The sequence below is a fragment of the Paroedura picta genome, chromosome 2 (assembly GCF_049243985.1).
Source record: "Paroedura picta isolate Pp20150507F chromosome 2, Ppicta_v3.0, whole genome shotgun sequence".
Lineage (NCBI taxonomy): Eukaryota > Metazoa > Chordata > Lepidosauria > Squamata > Gekkonidae > Paroedura > Paroedura picta.
The window spans coordinates 144,249,522-144,271,142 of NC_135370.1; the positions used below are offsets into that span (position 1 = coordinate 144,249,522).

Sequence of the window (21,621 nt, forward strand, 5' to 3'; positions counted from 1 at the left end):
GCTGGCAACCAAAAAGAGAGCCTTCTCAGTCATGGTACCAAAATTTGGAAACTCTCTCCCTGAAGAGAGTCATGGGTCTCCTTCTATTGTTGTTTTTTGCCAACAGGTAAAGACTCCCCTCCCCTTTTGGTATACTGCAATAATCGTTTCTGGATCTCCTTGTGTTGTTTGTGCTTTAAATTATTTTTTAAAAATTTTAGATGCAGTTTTAATTGCTGAAATGTTTAATTTTTAAAACTCTTTTCTATCTTTATATATGTGTTATAACACCCAGTTCTTATTTATTCATTTGGCTTATATACCATCCCTCACTGTGACGTCTTAGCACTTCTCACTGTGCTTTTCTTACTTCTGAATGTTCTTTAGCTTCTGAACAACAGATCAATTTCAACTTCTTGTCCAGATTTCCTGTACTATCCATTGGTAAATATTGATATTTCCACTGTTACATGAAGCTTTACTTACTGCCTTTTTGGCAGTATGTACTGATCCTGAATGGACTCTCAAAATAGTACTTTAAAAAGTAGTAGACTGGGACTGAAGTGTGTCAAAACATCTTATTGCTTGGAAGGTTAGTAAGGGCTACAGGAAGGGTAGTAAAGGCTACAGGAATAAAGATATTGTCTATTTACAAGGTCTGGAAATATCCCTGTGTTCAATAAAATGTGGAAATAGAGAATACAACCATTTACAACAGTGTAAAAAATGCATTTCTTTGTTACTGTACTTACATGTTGTAAATGTTGGTATGGTGATTTGTGTTCTAAAGGCTGCTTCACATGTTACAAGAAGCAGCAGCAGCAGATATATGAGTGCAATTCTATTTCCCCTAAAGTGTTCAAAATAGAAATTTTGGATAAAAGTGTGCAATATGTATCTGGAACGCTAGTACATTCCCTGTTCAGTGTGCTGCAAGAAGCGATAGAACACAGAGGTAGTGATGCCACAAATCTCACCATGAATGTGTTCAACAACCAAACTGTTAATGCTGATGGTATTGTGCTGGTTTTTAATTTACTGTTAATTTTAACCTATCATGTACCCGAGCCATATTCAGAGGGCGGCGTAGAAATTTAATAAATAGTAATAACAAATAAACTTATAATGTCACCCAGCCTATGTAGGTCATGTCAAACAACTGAGAATGCCTGTTCATCAAGTTTAGATTAGAGTTGGTTGGTTTGCTTTCAGAACTGCATAAACACAAAGATGCTGCTGATTAGAACCAATGGGCAGACATCAGAGTCACTAGGATATAGTTAGATGGAACACCAAAGGGTAGGATTTATATGAATTGTGGCCAATTTAACTGTCTATTTAAACAATTGCCTGCTGAGCAGAGCCATTATGCAGCAGGGATACAAGAGTAGTAGAACTCAATCAAGCTGTGTGAGAACTTGCATGAGCAAAAAGTCAATCATATTGTATTGCATGGCTAGGAGGGAATACAGTGAAGCAATTTGGTGAACAGTCATAACAGGTTGAGGAGCAAAACTGGTTTCCTATTCACGACTGACGAGCAGGATCTGAGTCAAACTAGTGGGTGTTTGAGCATCCCTATGCAGAAGTACAAGTGCATTTCTCATAGAGTATAAGGAAGCCCTAAGGAACATTTTCCAAAAATGCTGGACACTCCTAGTTATTTCATTTGAAATATGGTCTGTTGTATAATGAATCACAGAGGTTATTTGGTCTTTTGTCAAGTGATGGCTCATTCATTTGTAAACCTAGGAAAGTTTAGAGGTAAGTTTGTGTAAGATGGATGTTTAACAATTAGGACTCTTAAATTGCAGGTCCAGGAGCTGAAGGCAAAAAAGAAATGATAAATGAATCTGAGAGATCTATGAATGAAACATGGCCAAAACTAGAAGCACAGAGTAATACAGATACAAAGGATCAGAAAAGTAAGTAGAGAATACAATGTTCAAGAGACAGTAGGGAGTAACAATTGGCTGTCAATATAAAAGGGTATAAGGAGAAGCTAAATATAAATATAAATGCTAGGTAGTATATTTTAGGTCATGAGTAAGATTGAATTGTGTGAAAGACTAATAACACGAGAAGCAGAGGAAATAAAGATTTTGATGATGAGTGATTTAACCTTCACTAATAGTATCTCTATTTAGTTCTAAAAAAAAGTACCATAGAGAAAATTTGTAGGAGAGAGCTAAGGGTGAAAACAACTAGTTAAAATTTATAGAAAGCAATTATTATGTGTATAAAAGATACTTAAAGTAATATGAACGGTCACAGCAAATAACTATTTTTCAGATGAGTATTAGAATTGGAAGTATAAATACCTAATTTATTAAATAGTGAACAAAACTTTTATAGCACAATGACTAAAAAGTATAAACTGTGAATCAGAAAGAATTTTAGTGGCTGCTATTAGATGCCTATGAGAGAAGGCACTTCATTCTGCTTCTGCTGGCATCTGGGGTTAAGATCAGTTGGTGCTCTGAAATTTCTCTTGTGTTTGTCATTTCTAATTTTTCTGTATTAAACAATTGGGAGTTCTTTAACCAGAGAATGCCATCTTGGCTGCTGTGTGTATTATTTATTTAAACCAGGGGTAGTCAAACTGTGGCCTTCCAGCAAATGCTGGCAGGGGCTCATGGGAATTGTAGTCAATGGACATCTGGAGGGCCACAGTTTTGACTACCCCTGATTTAAACCATTCAGACACCTTCTGTCAAATTGAATACAAAATTTGGCAAGATTGATAACAGCAGAATTCAGATGCTTATCCTTAGAACATCTCAAGAAAGATAAAAAGAATGTTATTACTCAATCCTGATCAAATCCTAGTCCATTGAGGATCGTTAGACTATTAGCACCCATTCTTGCATTGAAATCACTTGCTAAAATTATTTCTGCCTGGGAAAAATATTATTCCAATTCTTCCATATATGCTATTAAGAGATTCCAGTGCAATAAGGAGGCTTGTCTACCTGAGCAGGGGGGAATATAAGCATTCATTATAATTAAAGAAAGATTTTCTAAATCAAGCACAATGGCTTGAACAACAGGACTACAAGGTTTGTTAACTCTTGTGCCTAAATTAGGAGAAAATAGGATATTATTTCTTCTTCTTCTTCTTCTTCTTCTTCTTCTTCTTCTTCTTCTTCTTCTTCTTCTTCTTCTTCTTCTTCTTCTTGAATTATTATTACTACTACTACTACTACTACTACTACTACTACTAGTAGTAGTAGTAGTAGTAGTAGTAGTAGTAGTAGTAGTAGTAGTAGTAATTTTATTTTTGTACCACCACACCTAGACCAGCTGGCCCTTGGCAGCTCACAACAGCAAAATAATGCAGTTTAAAAACATGACATTAAAATCTCTTCCCACCCAACCTAACCATCTGTCCAAATCCTGACCTCAACCAAATGCCTGTCTTGCAGGCCCTGCAGAATCAGGTTCCTCAGCTCTTCCGAGATCTCATTCCAACAGTCAGGGACCAGGGCTGAAAAGGCCTTGGCCCTGGTCAAGACCAGGCAAACTGCATGAGGACCCGGACAGAATACATTATAAAATCATTAAAATAAACCCCTCTTCCAAACAAACCTTTTTAAAGTAACTTTTAAAATAGTTTAAAAAGTTACAGAACAAATAATACAAGCACATATATAAAACATAAAACACTAGATGGGAAAGAACAATCATTGAGGGAATGCCAAAAAAAAAATCCTTCATCCATTGGTAGAAGAAGGGGACAAACAAATCTGCTTAGGGAGAGAGTTTCAGAAAGTTGTACTCCTGGATCCACTAAACACCGTTTACCTACAAAAGAAAAAAAGGGAAATTTTATTATTTGAATGGCTTTCTGGGCATGACTGCTGTAAAATTTTCTTGGGTAGACTTTTCAAATTGGGGGCTTTTTACTGTAGCGTCCATTTTCCAAGATGGCAGGTATGGTTATTGTGATATTTAAAATATGTGTAGGATGCTCATCTTGGTGTCAGAATTGTAGGAATAGGCAATGTCTGATATACAAAGAAGACTCTGCAGGGGACAGCAAGAAGGCTATTAGGATAGTGAGGTGAGGATCTTCTCTCCTGTTAAGAATCATTCTTTGTCTGTCACCAGATTGCTGCTCTTAGGGGCAGTTTCTTGTTTCTTGGCAATGGTATGTGTGAAAAGGTTCTGGGGGTCTTAGTAGATTGAACATGAGCCAGCAGTGTGACTTGGTGGCTAAAAAGGCCAACAGGATTTTGGGCTGTATTAAAAGAAGAATACTGTCCAGATCACGTGAGGTCATGTTACCACTTTACTCCACTGTGGTAAGACATCACTTGGAGTACTGTGTTCTGTTTTGGGCACCACAACTGAAGAAAGATGTAGAGAAACTGGAGTGTGTCCAGAGGAGGGCTCTGAAAATCGTGAGGGGCTTGGAGACCAAGTCATATGAGGAAAGGATGAGGGAGTTTGGTCTGTTTAGCCTGGAAAGAAGACGACTAAGAGGTGATATGATAACCATCTTCAAATACTTAAGGGGCTGTCATATAGAGCAGTGGTCTGCAGCCTTCTTGAGGCTGCAGACCGGCGGCGGCGGGAAGGGCAATCACCCGGATGAGCATGCCACGCATATGAGGCTGGGTTGTGCATGCGCATTTGCGCCATGCGCGGCCACAAACACGCATGCGCGGCCCTGCTTCCCTCTCCCCCCCTCCCACAAAAAGAAGCTTGCCGGGCCACAAGCTAATTGGCCGCTTTTGTGGATGATATACATCAGTTGTCCCCAACCCCTGGTCCGTGGATCAGTCGGTATCAGGCCGCGGCTCCCCCTCGTCCTCCTCCCAGGCTGCTGCCTCAGGGGCTGCCCTGCCACTCTGCCGCTGGCTCACGTTTGGTGTTCTCCAGCGGCCGCCATGGCTTGGGCTCCCCCTCAGCATGGCACTGCGCAGTGGGAAGTCAGGGGCCCGGTGAGAAAGCAAAGGGAGCAGGGGCTCAGGCGGCGGCAGCGACCTCCCTCAGCAAAAGACTACCCACCCCCCGGGCCTCAGTAAAATTGTCAAGCGTTGACCGGTCTCCGGTGATAAATAGGTTGTAATAGATACAATCATGTATATCATCCTATATAATCAGATGATTATATCTATATAGTATATCCTCCTGCTCTCACAGAGACCTTTGTGAGAATGGGAACCTCATGATGCCAACAGCTTCATAGACAGCCAAGCTTGGCAATGGGTAACTTTTTAGCACCTGTTTCCTATGATAGTTATTTGGGAAGCACAGATCCAAGGGTCACACAGGAGTAAATGTGAAAGTGTTCTATGGATTATATATCAAAGTCTGCATGATGGCTCATTTCATTAGACCTTGTGCCTTCTTTCTCCTGCTACATTTATTCACTATATTTGTGATTTTTAGTATTGTATGAGTACTATGTTCTGTAGTAATATTGTTTACTAGGAGCAAAGCCCATTGTACCCCAGAATACAACTGGCGCTAGGATCTCAAGGGAGGGAAAGGGCGGGAGGGAGGGAGGGAGGAACGGGGGTAAAGGAGGGAGGAAGGAAGAGGGGAAGGAAGGAACAAAAAGAAAGAAAGGGGGTAAAGAACTCCTGAGTCGTTCCTTCCATCTTCTTCCACTGTTGTATCATGCTTGGAATTAATGGACCGGTGAGTACTTATTGATGTATATTTTAAAAAGTCATCATAATTAAAAACTTTTTTTCTAGGTGCTAAAAGCACATCACATACATTATCTCAGTGATGTTCTTATACATATAGTAAGTTACTCCTTGCTAAGTCCATTAACTTCAATAGATGCAGAAGTCTGTCTCTATTTAGGATTGCAGTGCAAAAACAATTGGCATGTTTATAGCTGAGTTGAGGTTTGCACTTCTAGCTCCAGCCATCGGTAATCATGATATAGAAGCTCTGAATGCATCCTCTTTCCAATGAGTATATAAAAAGAAGAGTTGGGTTTTATACCCCACATTTTATACCCCACATTTATAGCCCATGTTTCTCTCATAGTGGCCGACATTTGACTTCCCCTCCTCTCCTCACAACAGTCAACTTGTGAGGTAGGTGGGGCTGAGAGAGCTCTGAGAGAACTGTGAGATAACTGTGACTTCTAAAGTTACACACCATTCTTTATGTGGAGGAGTGAGGAATCAAACCCAGTTCTCCAAATTAGAGTCCACCACTCTTAACCACTACACGATACTGGTTCTCATGGCCCACAGAGAACTGCCAAAATGTGGCAGTCTGGCCTTTAATGGCCTTCTGACACTGCAGTTAAATGTTTTATTGGCAGATGTTCCACTCCCCAAAATGGCATCAGGTGTCCTCTCAAGAAAATTTGTAAAGTGCAAAAATTATTGGAAACAGAGTGGATTTGTCAGAAGAAAGAAGTATATTTTCAATGATTAGACTGGGAGAAGAAGGTTGCATAAGGAAGTGTTGATATTAAAAGTCAACAGCAATTACACATTTCAGTGGTGATTTACTTTTTCAAAATTATCATTTGCCATAAATGTATAAAGTATCATTTCCATTACTTGGTTTTTAGGACTACACAACGGTAATTATTACTGGGAGAATATATGCTGGATCTTAATGGCTGAATTGATACTATTTTTGTTTAATGATATAAATAGACTGGTCATAACCTGGCTTCTGAATTGTTCTGATATGCCATTTCTGTGTGTGTGTGTGTGTGTGTGTGTGAGAGAGAGAGAGAGAGAGAGAGAGAGAGAGAGAGAGAGAGAGAGAGAGAATCTGCCTGCAGGGAGCAAAAGAAAAAAAGAGGGGGAAAAAGCAAGTGCAGCTTTCTCCAGATCTACTGGGGTTAGATTGCAGGGAGAGTACAGTAGCTGTATATATTGGCTATGAAGAACACAGCAGGGAACAAGACAGAGAACTTGGCGAATTTAATAAAACTCTTTTGTCTCTCTCAAGGCTCTGTTAATACATTTGTTTCGGCAGATCGTAATTCTGACATCAAAAGTATATGCTGCAAAATGATCACAATTGTGGTTTCATCCAGTATTAAAACTGTTATACTTGTACAAGTGTAGAACAAACAATATTAAATTAATCTGGAATCAAAGTAAAATGCCAGTATTTCCACACTAGACTTGCAGGCATATTTGATAGCCATGGTTCAGATTAGTCTGACACACTGTAGCATGTGCATAAAAGTTAAAATTGTTGCAGTAATGTCACATTGCTCAAAGACAGAAATAACAGCTCTTTCCAGTGTTGTTGCTTGTATTCCTGGAGTGCACTGAATTTACAGCTCACAGCAAGTGACAAAATTGCAAGAACATTCTCTAAGTTAAGTTTCTTTCTCCTTTGAATGAGAAATACTATTGAAGTATCATATTGTTGAAGCTTCTTATCATGTGTGTTTGCTTGTTTTACTCAATGGTTTAAATATTTTATATATATATTTATATTTTAAATTCTGTTTTAATGTCTTGATATTTTAATGTTTAAATGTTTTGATGTTTGCCATCTTGGGAACCCTATTTGGGTGGAAAGGTAAAATAGAAATATTTCAAATAAAAAACAGTAAATAAATCTCTCTTTTGTTTTGCATTGATTTTATTCATAACTGTTTGATACTTTGGCCACCTCAAATACTTTGGCCACCTCATGAGAAGGAAGGACTCCCTGGAGAAGAGCCTAATGCTGGGAGTGATTGAGGGCAAAAGAAGGGGACAACAGAGAATGAGGTGGCTGGATGGAGTCACTGAAGCAGTGGGTGTGAACTTAAATGGACTCCGGGGAATGGTAGAGGACAGGAAGGCCTGGAGGATCATTGTCCATGGGGTCGCGATGGGTCGGACACGACTTCACACCTAACAACAACATAATTTGATATTATCTAACTAGAATTAGATATAAATGCTTTATGCCTAATTTTCAAGTATACAGAAATAATTCAATATGTATTTTTAAATCTGCTTCCCTAGCTTATGTGTTTTACTCAGAGCCTATGGCAGTGATCAGGATCTAAAGAACAGCTTTTGACATTCCCTTTACTTGGAAGTTTGCTATATAGCATTGGCAGTTACTGAGAAACATCAGGCCATGTAGAATATGGTGTATACTTGTTTGGATCAAAATAATTTACTCTGAAGTAATTACAATTCATAATAGTGGGACTTCTTTCCAAATAAATATGTTTAGGATTGCAGATTTATTTCCTTTCCTTAAACCTGCCCTGATGCACTGCCACTGAAGTAGAGCTCAAAAATCAGTATTTAACATTTAATGGAACGACTAAACGAATTCTGCAGTTTAACTCAACATTTGCAGTAAGATGACTTGTACCCTAATGGCTTGTAATTAATTTTTTTTCCTGAAAATCATATTTATGATAGTCTGCAGATTCAGGCCTTTATCTAATACATAATGTTCATTTTGAGCCTTTAATTGCATTTAAATTAAAACTGGCTTAGCAGAAAAGATGAATTGTGGGAATGCATCAAACCACCCAGCATGTCCTGAAGATGTGAGCCTCAAAATGCAATTTGGTTGAGATGTGTGAAATCATTTGGAGTTCATTAATTTTTATTGCACAGGTAGTTTTACTAAAGTAGGTTATTTTCTTTGAAATTTATATTTATGTTTATGTCAATAGATGAATATTGTATTAGCCTTTACATCCATTAGAGTTTATTAACCTGGTCTAATGAGTATTATACATGCTTTGGAGAAAGAAATTATATCCTAAGACATTAGTTCAGATTAGGAAATCACATTCCCTGTTGTGAAATATCTATCCTTGTGTACCTGATTAGTTCAGTCCAGATCATGCTTTGGAATATCAAGCTTAAAAGAAATAATGGAATACAGTTGTTTTTCACTTAGTATTACTTGGTAAATCTCTTAGATGCAAGCTGTTTCTTCCCCATATCCAAATTCTGTGTTTCTATGGATCTGACCAGGCCATTAGAATAGAGTAGCTATTGATGTAGTGCCCCATTGGATAGTCTTATATCTTTGTCTAGCTGCTGGCAAGTGATCCTGAAAATGGTAGGTGTTTCTGAGAATATGCAATTTGATTATAAGGCTAGTTTCTTTAAGAGTCCTTTTGTGTTGTTTGTGCTTTCCAAATTGACCATGCTGTGGATATCCAACGGAGCATGTAACATTAACACGCATTAAAGTATTGAAAGAGAACTGATAAATGCTTCATTTGTCTGCTTAGGCTGATTAAATAGTGTGGTTTTATTAAACAAGAAATAATATGGTAAAAGCTACCATCCTCATTTGGAGAATAATATATGTTCTGCCTTAGTTTTGTGGGAAATAAGTATATTGTTGTTAACTATGAGATGTGTTTTTCCACTTTCCCCTTGCATAATTTTCCTGGGATTTGGGTTGTGGGGGTAGGGAGAGATTCTTCAAACTAGTTTGTGGTCAGAGATGATTGAAGCCCATATTCATTTGATAGTCCTCAATCAGAACTTGACAGAGGTATTGCTTATTTTCTCATTTTATCACTGAAGCATGCCAGTGTAGTTTAGTCCCTAATTACTCTCAAACTGAGACGTTCCAAGTATTCCCATGGTGGTAATATTTTTCTGCCTGGATGAGTCATTACGTTGCTTGGCAGACTGAAATACCAGCCTTTCATTGTTGGAACACTATCCCTCATGTAGCACCACATCTTTTCCTCTCAGCTGTCTGTTCCACAACTTTCATCCTGCTGTGACACTTCAAGCTGTACTGTATGAAAGCACATTTGCCTTCCTTCTCTTTGACTGGGCCAAAGACAGTAGACAGGGATTGTCTGAATAGAGCTCCTTAATAATATAATGGAGCAATGGTTCTCTCCTGGTGGGAGATGGGGCTTATTTGTTTGCTGGTCACATTAAAAACCTGGAGGGTCCTTTTCAAGGAATATTGTAAGTGAGGGCATAAACACAACCCACACACTCTTAGTGTTTTGGTAACTTTGTACATCAGGTGTTCCCCTCCTGTTAAAAAAAATCCTCTTGCTGTTTTCATTTCATTTTCAATATCCTGCAGATGGCAGAAAGATGAAAGCAATGAATTGTACAACTCAATACTATAAGGAAAAATGTTTCACTTTCAGATAGCAGAGACATTTCACAGTTGGAGTTTAACTCCATTTGATATCATACAGAAAGTTAATAAAATCTCAAAGACAGCCGTGCTTGCTTGTCAACATTGTTATCATGCCTTTTGGTTGTTTAATTTTAATGTGTGTTTTTGTTATTTCTTCTGTTGAATCCTGTTTGAGTTTAATTTCTATCAGTTATATGGAGGCACTTGGTTTACTGCACAGATGAAATTTGTCAAGTAATCAGGGCATTTGATTGCCATGTGTACTCAACACAATTGGGAGAATTTTATAATTTCATTAAAAATAAAGATAAGGTTTCTAGCCTTGTGACTGGAGATAACGTCCTAAAGTGTGATCTTAGTATCTGCTGCAACCTCATGAACCAGAAAGGGCTCTGAAAAGGCCTTCTCCTCCTAGACAGAACCCAGTTGTTCTCAGTTTCTTCACTCCTCCTCCTGTTATCCAGTTTCCCACCCTGAACACAACACCCTGATTGATGGCTTACATGGGTTGCCTATTGTTTCAGGTAAAAGTGTTGGTTAGGACCTATAAAGTTCTTATTGACCTTTGATCCTCATATTTACAGAATATGTAGCAGCCCTCATACGGTGAAACACTATGCTCGGTGCTAAGGAATGCATTCATTCTTAATCTTTCAGAAAAAAGGAGCAAAGTTGAGCTGTTCAGAAGAGCTTTTGAGGTAGTGTAATTATTTCAGGAATCTGATCTGATTTGTATCAACTATCTGATCAATGCGGGTCCCTGTTGATGTGGTATAGTGGCTAAGAGCAGCGGATTCTAATCTGGAGAACTGGTTTGGATCCCCACACTTCCACTTCCACACCCAGCCAGCTGGGCTAGTCACAGTTCTCTTAGAATTGTTTTTGCTGAGCAGTTTTCTTAGAGCTTTTTCAGCCTTGCCTACTTCACAGGGTGTCTGCTGTGGGGAGAGGAAGGGAAGGCGATCGTAAGCCACTTTGGATAGTGAAAACTGGGGTATTTAGAAAAACCAACTCTCTCTCCCTGTTGATTCAGCATTTTTTGTATATCACATTTGCTTGCAAATGGAGAAACATGTGGGGTACATCATTTTCAATTAATAAATACAATCTGAATTCCTACATGCTGGATTTCAATATGTAATGTGTGATGGCCTCTTCATTTATGTTATATATATCATTCTACCATGATATTGCTTTACAATTAGGCTGAGGATCTATGTCCCTTTTTCAAAATAAAACAGTTGAATTGAGCTGAACTAAATTACATTGTTTCTTTCTCTGCAATTTTTATGCCTTAAACTGCAGCATGTAACACGACTCACTTGCTTGAGTCATATGAAACTATGTCAGTCATTAGCATTATGAGATAAATATTACTTCCTTCAAACATTATGAAAGATACATATTGCATGTATAGGTGGATAGCTGACTACTAAGCAATAAAACTCTTAGCAGATGAGACTATGCATTCAGCAGACAGGACACCATCAGCCAGTTCAGAGGCCACTTGACAAGCACGAAAGAACAACAAGGAATATATGTTCAGTGCTCATAAATGGCAGCAACTACAGTTAGGTAATCTAGTCATAGATAAGTGCTTTGAAATCAATTAGAGAAGTTAGAATTTGCTTAACTGTCGTCCTCCAAAATCAGTGTCAACTTTATCTGAATTGTGATCCCCCATTGTTCATTGAGTGGTGCCATGCTTAGCCATGTATAGTAGGGAAGTCTTCTTTGAGAACAACTTGCCACATTCTGTACTTGGATCTGAGGGCAGAATTACACTTTGTGATGCAAAGACAAGACTTCCAAACCCTAGTTTATTTCATAGTATAATTAGGGGCAAATCCCGTTGTATCCAGGAATACAACGGGTGCTAGAGCTTGGCGATGGGAAGAAGAAGGGGAGGAGTTGTCTATAAGGGCACGGTGTTGAATGTGTATGTTGTGTGGGAGGCTGTGGTGGCATGGTGACAAATGAGGGCATGGGTGTGGAGATATGGGTGTCAAGAATGGTTTGGAATGTTTGTTGAGTGTGGGAGAGGACTGACCTTTGGGAATTGTGACATAGTGGTTACAGATGAGCTTTCCAGAGCCATGTCTTCAGATATGTGAAGGGAGATTCAGACTGGAGACTCTTCTTAGGGGGAGATTACACGGCAACCAATTCCCCCCATTTCTCTTATTTTGTGAATTAGGCCACAGACACTAAAATGTCCCCCTTCCCTACATGGGGTAGTCACAGTACTCCTTCTGTCTCCATTTTTTTTTTTTACTGTTGATAAAATGTTACGTGCCCACATGCTTCTTTCACGGTTGCTCCTTAGAAGAAGAGCTGGATTTTTGTACCCTGCTGTTTACTACCCAAAGGAATCTCAAAGCAGTTTACAAACATTTTTCCCTTTGTCTCCCCACAATAGACAACCTGTGAGGGATGTGGGGCTGTTAGGGGTCTGAGAGAACTGGGGATGGCTCACAGTCAACCAGCAGGCCTCAGGTGTCTCAAAGCATTCTCCAATCGTCTTCCCTTCCTCTCTCTATAGCAGACTCCCCATGAGGGAGGTGGAGTAGAGAGCCTCACTTGAAAGATGGCAACCCCGAGAGAAGGTCTCACTGTGCACAGCAGTCTTGACCTTAGTCAGGTTTATGCACACCTAGGTAGTATGGAATTCTAGAACATGAACCTACACCAATCTGGCAACCTTACCTCCTGAAGCCTGAGGCCTTCTGCTGACAACTGCAGCCCCTGTTGTTTTCCGGATGGCCAAGTTGTTACCTAATAAAAGTGGATCACCTAGTTTCCCCCAAAGTCTAACTCTTTACTTCCCTATAAAGCTAACTCCACTTGAAATTTTGGGCCTTTCTGGCAAGTACTGTTTTTTTATTTACCAGGACAAGCTTGAAAAAAGTTACTACAGTTCCCATGTTTCTCCAGCCATTTACTTGTTCACTATTTATAGTTTCAGCCTGAAAATATTCTTTATTTAGATCTTCCTGCACTTTCCAGACTCGCAGGACTGATACTGGTCTGTCTTTCTGCACCCCAGGTGCCTCCGCAATAGCATCCAGTTTCATCTGCACAACAACCCTGTGTGGTAGGCCTCAAATCTACAGAGAGTCACACAGAAGAAATAGACATGGCTTGGCTCTTTCTTCTCTCCATCAGCGAGGCCAGCCACTGCAGTATTTTAAGTGAGAAGGGGCTTTTCTGTCAGCCAACATTTTGGCAGAAGGGGAAAGCCCCCCCCCAAAGGAAAGCACACCCATGACCACAGACTCCTCTGCATTGCTATTGGAAATGCCTCCCTCACCTCAGTCAGGGGCTGTCAGATGCTCCTTCACAGCAGGCCTGAAGGGAGGGGGTAAGAGTGAACTTACCAGCCACTTGCCAGCTCTCTCTGAGGCAAAGTGAAGTAAGTTGTTGGACGTGACAGTTAGGACAGCCCTAGATTGAAAAGGGCTGGCACAGCCTGTCCAAGCCTCTGTTCTCACCCCCCTCAGCAGCCCTACCCACCTCCTTTCCCTGCGGTGGTCAGGGGCAGACTGGCAGTGATGTCTCCAGATTGCCCCTGGCCAGGCTGTGGGATGGGTTGTGTCACCTCCCTATTGGGCCCAATTCCGGGGGGGGGGGTGGCAGGGCTAGTCCGATCTTTGGACTGGCCCCGTGCACCCTCTGCCCACCTAGGCCTTAGCTTTTTATTTTATACAGCAAAGCTGTTCCAGATGTGACATTATATTCAAGTGGGTACCCACTTTGGTCTGAAGTAGCACAACAAAAATTGTGTCCAATAGCACCTTTAAGACCAACAAAAATTTATGCAAGACATAAGCTTTCAAGTGCATGCACTCTTCCTCAGACAGAGGACAGAGTTATTTGTTTGAAATAATTTTGCCAAAAGGTGGATATTAACCAAATACTCCTTATTAAACCTTTCCTACAGATTCTCTCTTCCCTTTGGTATATCACCTGTTTGATTTCCCTAGGGCGATTCCACACCAGAGGTGCAACTCTGGGCACTGCTGGTACATTGTGGTGGAACAGCATGCTCCACAGTTCCCTTTGTCTCCATAGGGGATGCATTTTGGTGGCAAACCCAGTCCACTGCTTTCTGCATCCCTGCCATGTGAGGGAGAGGCAGGGGGTAATATACACATTCCTTTAAAGGGAGTCAAAGGCCTAACACACGCCAGGCCTGGGAGGGGACCAGCCCAGTGATGATGTCATGTGGAAGCGCCCTCCCAGCCTTTGCTGCCCGTGCAGATTCGGCCATAGTAGAGAGAAAAGAGATCAGGGGAAGAAGCTGTAGAAGAGGATTCAGATTTAGGAATCTGGGCTTCTGGAATAACATGTATTTTCACATTAAGTAGAAAGGCAGGGGATAATTAAAAATCCGATAAGAATTATGGAAAGATTATGGTTTAAATTACCTAAGCTTACAAAATGTCAATCCTTAAGAGATAATTGGTTCAAAAATGTTTTATTGTTGGTATATCACTCCTAAGGTTATAAGCAAAATTGCGAATGATAACAATGTTATATGTTGGAAATGTAATGTTAAAACGTTCTTGGGAAATTCTCAAGGACTTGTAGGGAACAGTTCATATTCCCCATATCCCTTCCCCCTTCTTTTTTCCCATCCTGGAAACTCCCATATCTTCACCTTTTCTTGCTCCTGTCTCTTCCTCAGACCTGGGCAGAGTCTGCACTTACTTTCTTTATTCCATTGTCAATCCTGTTGAATTCAGATCTCTTTGAACTCGGGTCTTCCTCTCCCCCCCCCCTCCCCATTGAAACAGGAAAGTTTTCTGCACGTGGTTACAGTAGTTCAGAAGAGGGGGAGAGCCAAGCCTCTTTGTTTCTTTTCTTGATGGTGAGGGAGAGGAGCCAGGCAGGGAGCCTCTTTCTTTTCTTGGAGGGGTGGGGGAAAAGATCGAAAAAGGCAGAGGAGGGAGGAAAAATCCAGCACCAACAGAAGTTGAGAATAATTAGGGGCTTCTCCTTTAAGGCAAGTTTGTCACATGACCAGGTGTGGCCTATCAGAGGTTCTCTACCACGGAGCTTGGTTTCCCAATCCGGATACTGAGCATTAAAAGCACTCTAAGATAGCGCACAATAAAGGTAGGGTCACTCCAGATCAATCCTTCTTGCTGCAGAAGGAAAATTTAAATCACCCAAATCCAAACGGAAATCGCATTCTGTGTAGAGCAGTGGTCCCCGACCTTTCTGAGGCTGGGGACTGGTAGGGCATCGGGCCACGCCCGTGCATTGGGCCGCGACCGCGGGCCGCGCATGCGCGAATGCTGATTCCCTCTCCCCGCCCTCCCACAGTAAGATGCTTCCCGGGCCGCAGGCTTGCGGCCTGGTAAGTTTTTTACCGCGGGGGGGGCGGGGAGAGGGAGCTGCGGCCCGGGGCCATGGCCTTCGTGGCCCGGCACCGGGCCGTGGCCCACAGGTTGGGGACCACTGGTGTAGAGGGCAGGGACTGAATCGATCTGGGGTTGGAATAAAAGCTCCGTGCAGTTTACACCCTACTTAACCAACCTATTTTTATGAATCCCCTCAACTTCCAATTTTATTTATCTGCTTTATGCATGGATATGCCTTTCTCCACATTTGGAGATGTAAAAAACAGCACATAATTTTATTCTTCTCCATTTTATCCTCACAACAACCCTGTCTGGTAAGATAGGCTGAAAATATACAATCTGCTCAGGGTCCCACAGTGAGTTTTTATGGCAGAGTGGGCAAGTGAACCTGGGTCTTTCTGATCCTAGTCTAAAGCTCTAGCTACTATACTACACTGGCTTTTTTTTGGGGGGGGTGCTTTTGAACAGTAGCAAGGACCTGGGCCTGGGCTGAATCATGCAGGCTGTGAGGAATCAAATCTACTTGTCTCTTTATAATTGGATTTATATCCCGCCACTACTGGAAGGCTCATGGCAGCTAACAATACAAGAATCAACTCATAAAAAGTTCATACAATGAAATTGCTTAGTTGTTGCCATAAAGCCCTAGATTAGGCTCTGCCCCTCCTCACTTTACTTTGCCTTTTTCTAACAAAAAGACTTTAAGGTAGCAGTACTGTTGTGATTACCTAGCAACAGTACTGAGGGACCAGAAATTAAAAGAAATTATCCAATCTTCTCTGATGGCAGTAGTGTCCTTTCAGTAAAAAAAAAACATTTGAACCCAAGCCATAGAAATAGGCTATTTTTGACCTATTCAGCATGGAGGCCACCACGTCAGGCCCAGAGTGGGCAATAGGACCATTTGCTCCACTTTCCTATGTCCCCATGGGGGACCATTTTTGGCAGCGGACCCCATCTACCTTGGATTTCTCCACATGAGCAGCCAGAGCAGTAAGATGTGGGGTACCATGTGGGTCAGCAGTGTAGGGGGGGGTATTTTCTTGAAGGTGAGATTGTGTAACAACACAATCCTGCCTTGGTGAAAATAAAAGAAATACCCCACTGCGAAGTGCCATGGAGCTGACTGGGGCATTTTCTGTCCCTTCTGAGATGCCAAAAGAGGGGGAGGAGCTGGGCCTGGAAGCTCCATCTCTTTCCCTTCCCAGGGATAGGCCCCATTTAACCCCCAGGTCAAAAAAGGGAAAGGGGAAGTATCTGTATTCCCTTCATGCAGGGCAATGAAGAATCATATGGAAGTCAAGATTTCCACTGCTGCCAGACAAGTGCCGGCCCAGCCTTTTCTCCTCGTGTGGAAAAGGTATTACAATCACAATATAAAACTTTTAATATCTTGATGAATTTTGATTTAACATGAATGACATTTAGCCTTCTATTGCATTTTATAGGTGCAAAATGCGCTGGGCAACATCATTTTCCTCTCCTGTATTTTGTCCTCACAACAGTTCTGTCAGGTTGTGCAGCACATTTTGCAGCCCTGAGATTACTGAAGAAGAAGAGTTGGTTCTTATATGCCACTTTTCTCTACTCAAAGGAGTCTCAAAACAGCTTGCATTCACCTTCCCTTTCCTGTCCCCACAACAGACACCTTGTGAGGTAGGTGAGGTTGAGATAGCCCTGATATTACTGCTCAGTCAGAACAGCTTTATCAGTGCTGTGACAAGCCCAAGGTCACTCAGCTGGTTGTATATGGGGGAGCGGGGAATCAAACCCGGCTCACGAAGTTACCAGAACATGCTCCTAACCATTACACCAAGCTGTCTTATCCAAGGCTCCCTTATTGAACCTGAGAAAACTATTTGGAGCTCTTATGGTATTTAGTCACTGTCATCAGTACTTTTGTGCAACATAAATAATAATAAACCAAACAACACAGCAGACTATGTGGTAGTAAGATAATATACAGGTTGGCTTTAGTAGTGATGTTTTCAAGAGTGTGCTTGTTCACAATTTGCATCCTGGAGACAGGATCTGTAGAAATTTAAGGAAATTTTCTGGGCAATTAAATTAGAATAATATACTGTTTACTTAAACAAAAAAAAACTTTTGCTAAATGTTAGAAACAAAATCCTGGATTTTCTAGATAAAGGGTTTGTTAACCTGTTCGGGTTTTTTGTTTATTTAAACACATTAAATAAGAGACTGTTAACTGATGTAGCAAAAAATCGAAGACTGAGTGAATATTACTAGCAACAAAGATTAGCTAATAAAACATCTGAAATAAAGTAAATAACTCTCTCTCTCTCTCAGAGAGAAAGAGAGAGAGAGAGAGAGAGAGAGAGAAGGCTGGTCCCTCCACGTCACGGTTGAACTGCACTGGAGGTGGAATGTGGGATGCTGGCAGTCTGCTCACTCAACTGTATTTGACTAGGGCCGTCAACCCCTCAGCTTTCACAAGCACTGAACATGTCAAAAATCTCTCAGAGAAAGTATAAATTTTAACCAGCCTATTTCTGGTTCATATTTAATGCTGTTTTTAAAAGCTTTAAAGCATAACGATATTCAAAGTGTTCCTCATCGTGCCTCTTGTGAGCCAGTATAAATCAAGTAGGCATTTTATTGTTTTTTGTGTGTATGTATGTGTCAAAAAAAGGGAAAGAGGGAATATGTAATCAAGTAACTAAGATGTATGGCAGATATGGTTTCTGTATTTAATATTAATAACTAAGCATGTTTACTTCAGTAAATTGTAATCTTAAACATGTTCATATCTGAATTCCGCATCTCTTCTCTGCTGAGAAATATGTGCATTTTTTTTAAAGTTTCAGATATCCTTTAACTACAGTGGTGGTTTTGTTTGGAAATATGCAGAGTTTATGCTGAATATAGTAAATTAATGCATATATTGTTAGTACCCTACTAATTATTTTGGAAGTGCCTCCGCTTTGCATGTACTTTGAAAGTACTGTGAAAGTTGTTTTACTATCTGAGCTGTTATTGCAATAACCCCCTGTGGGGGTAAGAAGGTAAGACTGGTTTGATGATATTTGTTTACCGCATTATACTGGGTTTTCTCCAAGAAGCTCAGAACAAGTTATAGTTGGTTCATTTTCTGTTTCCAGCAATTGAAGCCAGGTATCTTTACAGGTTATCTAACAAAACACAGTTGTCTCATTCCTTGTTGTTTGTCCCAATGATTTGCTAAAAAGAAGCAAACCTCTCATAGCAAAATACTTTTCTTCCATATATTTTATTCTGAATTTCTTAGTTCTTCTAACATAGTGGTCATACATCTTGTGGCAGTGATCACCACTATGTTTTTTAGAAAAAAAATGTACATTGAGCCCACACCTGATAAATTTCAGAGTGCTTAAGAGTATATGTCTTTCCCCCCCCCTCAGTCATCAATAATCTTTTTTTCCAAGTGGGGAGGGGCCATGCCTCAGCAGTAGAGCATCTGCTTTACATCAGAAGGTCCCAGATTCAATCCCTAGTATCTCCAGTTAAAAGGATCAGATAGGAGGTGATGTGATGTGAAAGACCTCCACCTGAGATTCTGAAGAGCTCCTGCCATTCTGAGTAGACAGTAGTGACTTTGATGGACCAGTTGTCTGATTCTGTATAAAGCAGATTCATTGTTCATGTGAAATCCCTCCACTTCTCTTTATCTTTTCATTGTGAGAAAGATATTTGAGCTCCCAAATCATATTAGGTTTTCTTTCCTGTTCCTTTTAAATCTCCCTGGCCAAAATCTTATGACCACACCTGGGTTTATATAGTGTTACTATAATATAATAGCTGCTGTTTGATTTTCTTTATCCTAATAACCCATAATGGCTTTCCCCCATTACAACGGCACTCTGTGTTGATCTGTAAAGTAACCCTGTGACTCCCAAGATCTTTCTTCAGGGTAGTTACATCAATCAATAGTTATCAATTTAGGAATTTTCCCCTTTAACTGTATGCATGATTTCTCATTTCCTTATCCTTTAAAAAATCTACCTTTCTACCCATTCACAAGTATGGAGAATTTCTATCAAATTGTTCAGAGACTGCTGGGGATTGTACCATTCTTAATTGTTATCATTGTAAAACTGTCCTAATTCGGGTGATTTTGAGTTTTAATTAATACCAGCGCTCCAGAGGATCCCCTGTTCATTCCCCGTTCATTGTGAATACAGCCTTATTTATTCCAGCCATCTGCTTTAACCAATTACTGATTCATAAGAGAACTTGTCTTCTTATCACATTCCTACAATATTTTCATGGGAACAGTTGATGAGGAAGCTTTACAAAAACATTTTGAAACTCACCTAACTTTTGGTCACTATCTTATTCTGCATGCGGAAATAATGCTTACCACCACTTTACCTAGGACTGAAGGAGACAGAATAGACAAACAGGTCTATAATTTGTAAATAACCAAACAATAAACTATTAACAAATAATGTGAAAAGCATCATACCAGTTACCAAGACTGGTACTTATCTCTGAGGCTTGCTACCAGTGTGTTTTCTAAGTGTACTGGAATTCGTTTTTGTTCTATTGTAAAATGGTAATTAAGCACAAATCGTAGTAACCCAACAATTCCTTGAATATGTTTAAGTTCATGTGAATTTACATTATATATAAATATTGCTGGCATATGCCAACAATAATGCATCTTTCATACTGTGATAAAAACATTGCAGTTTAGTCGGAATATAGTCCCCAAACCACCAAACCACCAACTCTAAAATAGTTCCATTTACATAAATTAAGCTATTCCCAAGCAAGTGGTTTTAAAAATTGCTGCTTAATCTTAAATTTGAATCTCTGTACTTTTATGAAGTCCTTGAATTACTTTTTTTTAAGTTTGGGTATTTAAAATAATTAACTGTGTGTGAGCTTACGTGCATGTGCATATGTGATAATTATTAATGAGACCTGAAAAACTGCACATATTGAGGAACAGATTCTGTAGTAGTAGTAGCTGGCAGAAATGTTAAGTGCTTTTCACAGTCAACATTCAAACAGATTATCAGATGGCATATTTCACCCTGTTGTTACTTTAAATGAAGTGACCATGAAATCAACAAATCTGCTGTCAGGTGCCTGTCAGTAAGATAGTTCTTCCTGTCACACAATGCCTCACATAACAGGTAATGTGTTTTTAAGAATCAGTCCTTTGTCACCTCATCAAGTCCTTGTTAAAAGATGAAATAAGACGGATGGTGTTGTCTCCCATGGAGCTGACTGAAATTCAGGAGAAAGCAATACATGCTACAAGAAAGAAACTCAGGTGCCTGTTAGGGAACAATTGTCTCATACTGTGCTGTATTGCTTTTCTCCTGTATCTTAGAAATAACAATTCACTTTTCTTGCTCATTTTATTTCAAAAATTAAATTAATTGGGTCAAGTTTAAGTTCTGTGATAAGACAGGATGAATTAAGCCTAAGTCCTCAAACAAATGAGAACAAAGAGTGCATTATTGCCTCAGTACCTGAACTTTCACTCAGGGCGCTAGAGACATGATTCAGTTCTTAATGGAAATGACACCCATAATTAATTAGAAGATGTTACTGTTTTGTTCAGGATTCTTAGGGTTAGTGCTTTATCTCAAGACCATGTACAAAGCTAAAATGTATGCCCTGATCAACATATGTATTGATTTATGATGAAATGAGATTTGGGCCATGTTAGTATAAGTTTGATCAGAGAAATAATATCCATGCATTTTATGAACGTGCTCACATGTATAGCTTGTTAAAACATGCTTATTGTGTAAGCTGCCCTGAGCCCACTTATGAGAAGGGCTGGTATAAAAGCCAAATCATAAATAATCCATTTCCCATTAGAGATGGAATGGAATTTCACACAAAATAAACTGAATTTTGAATGTAGTATGTACCTCAAGAATGGAATACTTTGATATGTCAAGAAATCTGTCATTCACATTTCTCAGCTCTTCTTTTGACCATCCCCAAAAGACACTGACTCACTTTTGCTTCTTTCTTTTGTGAATCAAGTCCTGATATTTTCCCAGACATTTCTTGCTTTCTTGCACCTAATTTTCAGTGTTTATCTATCTCTCTATCATCTACTGTTCTGTAGATCAGTGGTCCCCAACCTTTTTATCACCAGGGACCACTCAACGCTTGACAATTTTACTGAGGCCCACTGCCCTAACGCTCTCTGACTCTGGTCACTATGGTA

The 21,621-nt window shown here is 40.0% G+C and overlaps 1 protein-coding gene across 13 annotated transcripts in view; it reads left to right on the forward strand.

Annotated features, from left to right (window-relative positions):
- The window catches only part of NPAS3 (neuronal PAS domain protein 3), an 885,376-nt gene that overhangs the window by 368,468 nt on the left and 495,287 nt on the right, over positions 1–21,621 (forward strand). For 10 of the 13 annotated variants that reach the window (XM_077323058.1, XM_077323057.1, XM_077323059.1 and 7 more), the window contains one exon: positions 1,794–1,904. The exons of the other annotated variants lie outside the window; for them this stretch is intronic. In XM_077323058.1, coding sequence (XP_077179173.1) covers positions 1,794–1,904 — 111 coding nt within the window. The remainder of the gene's footprint in view (positions 1–1,793; positions 1,905–21,621) is intronic. 13 annotated transcript variants of the gene reach the window in all.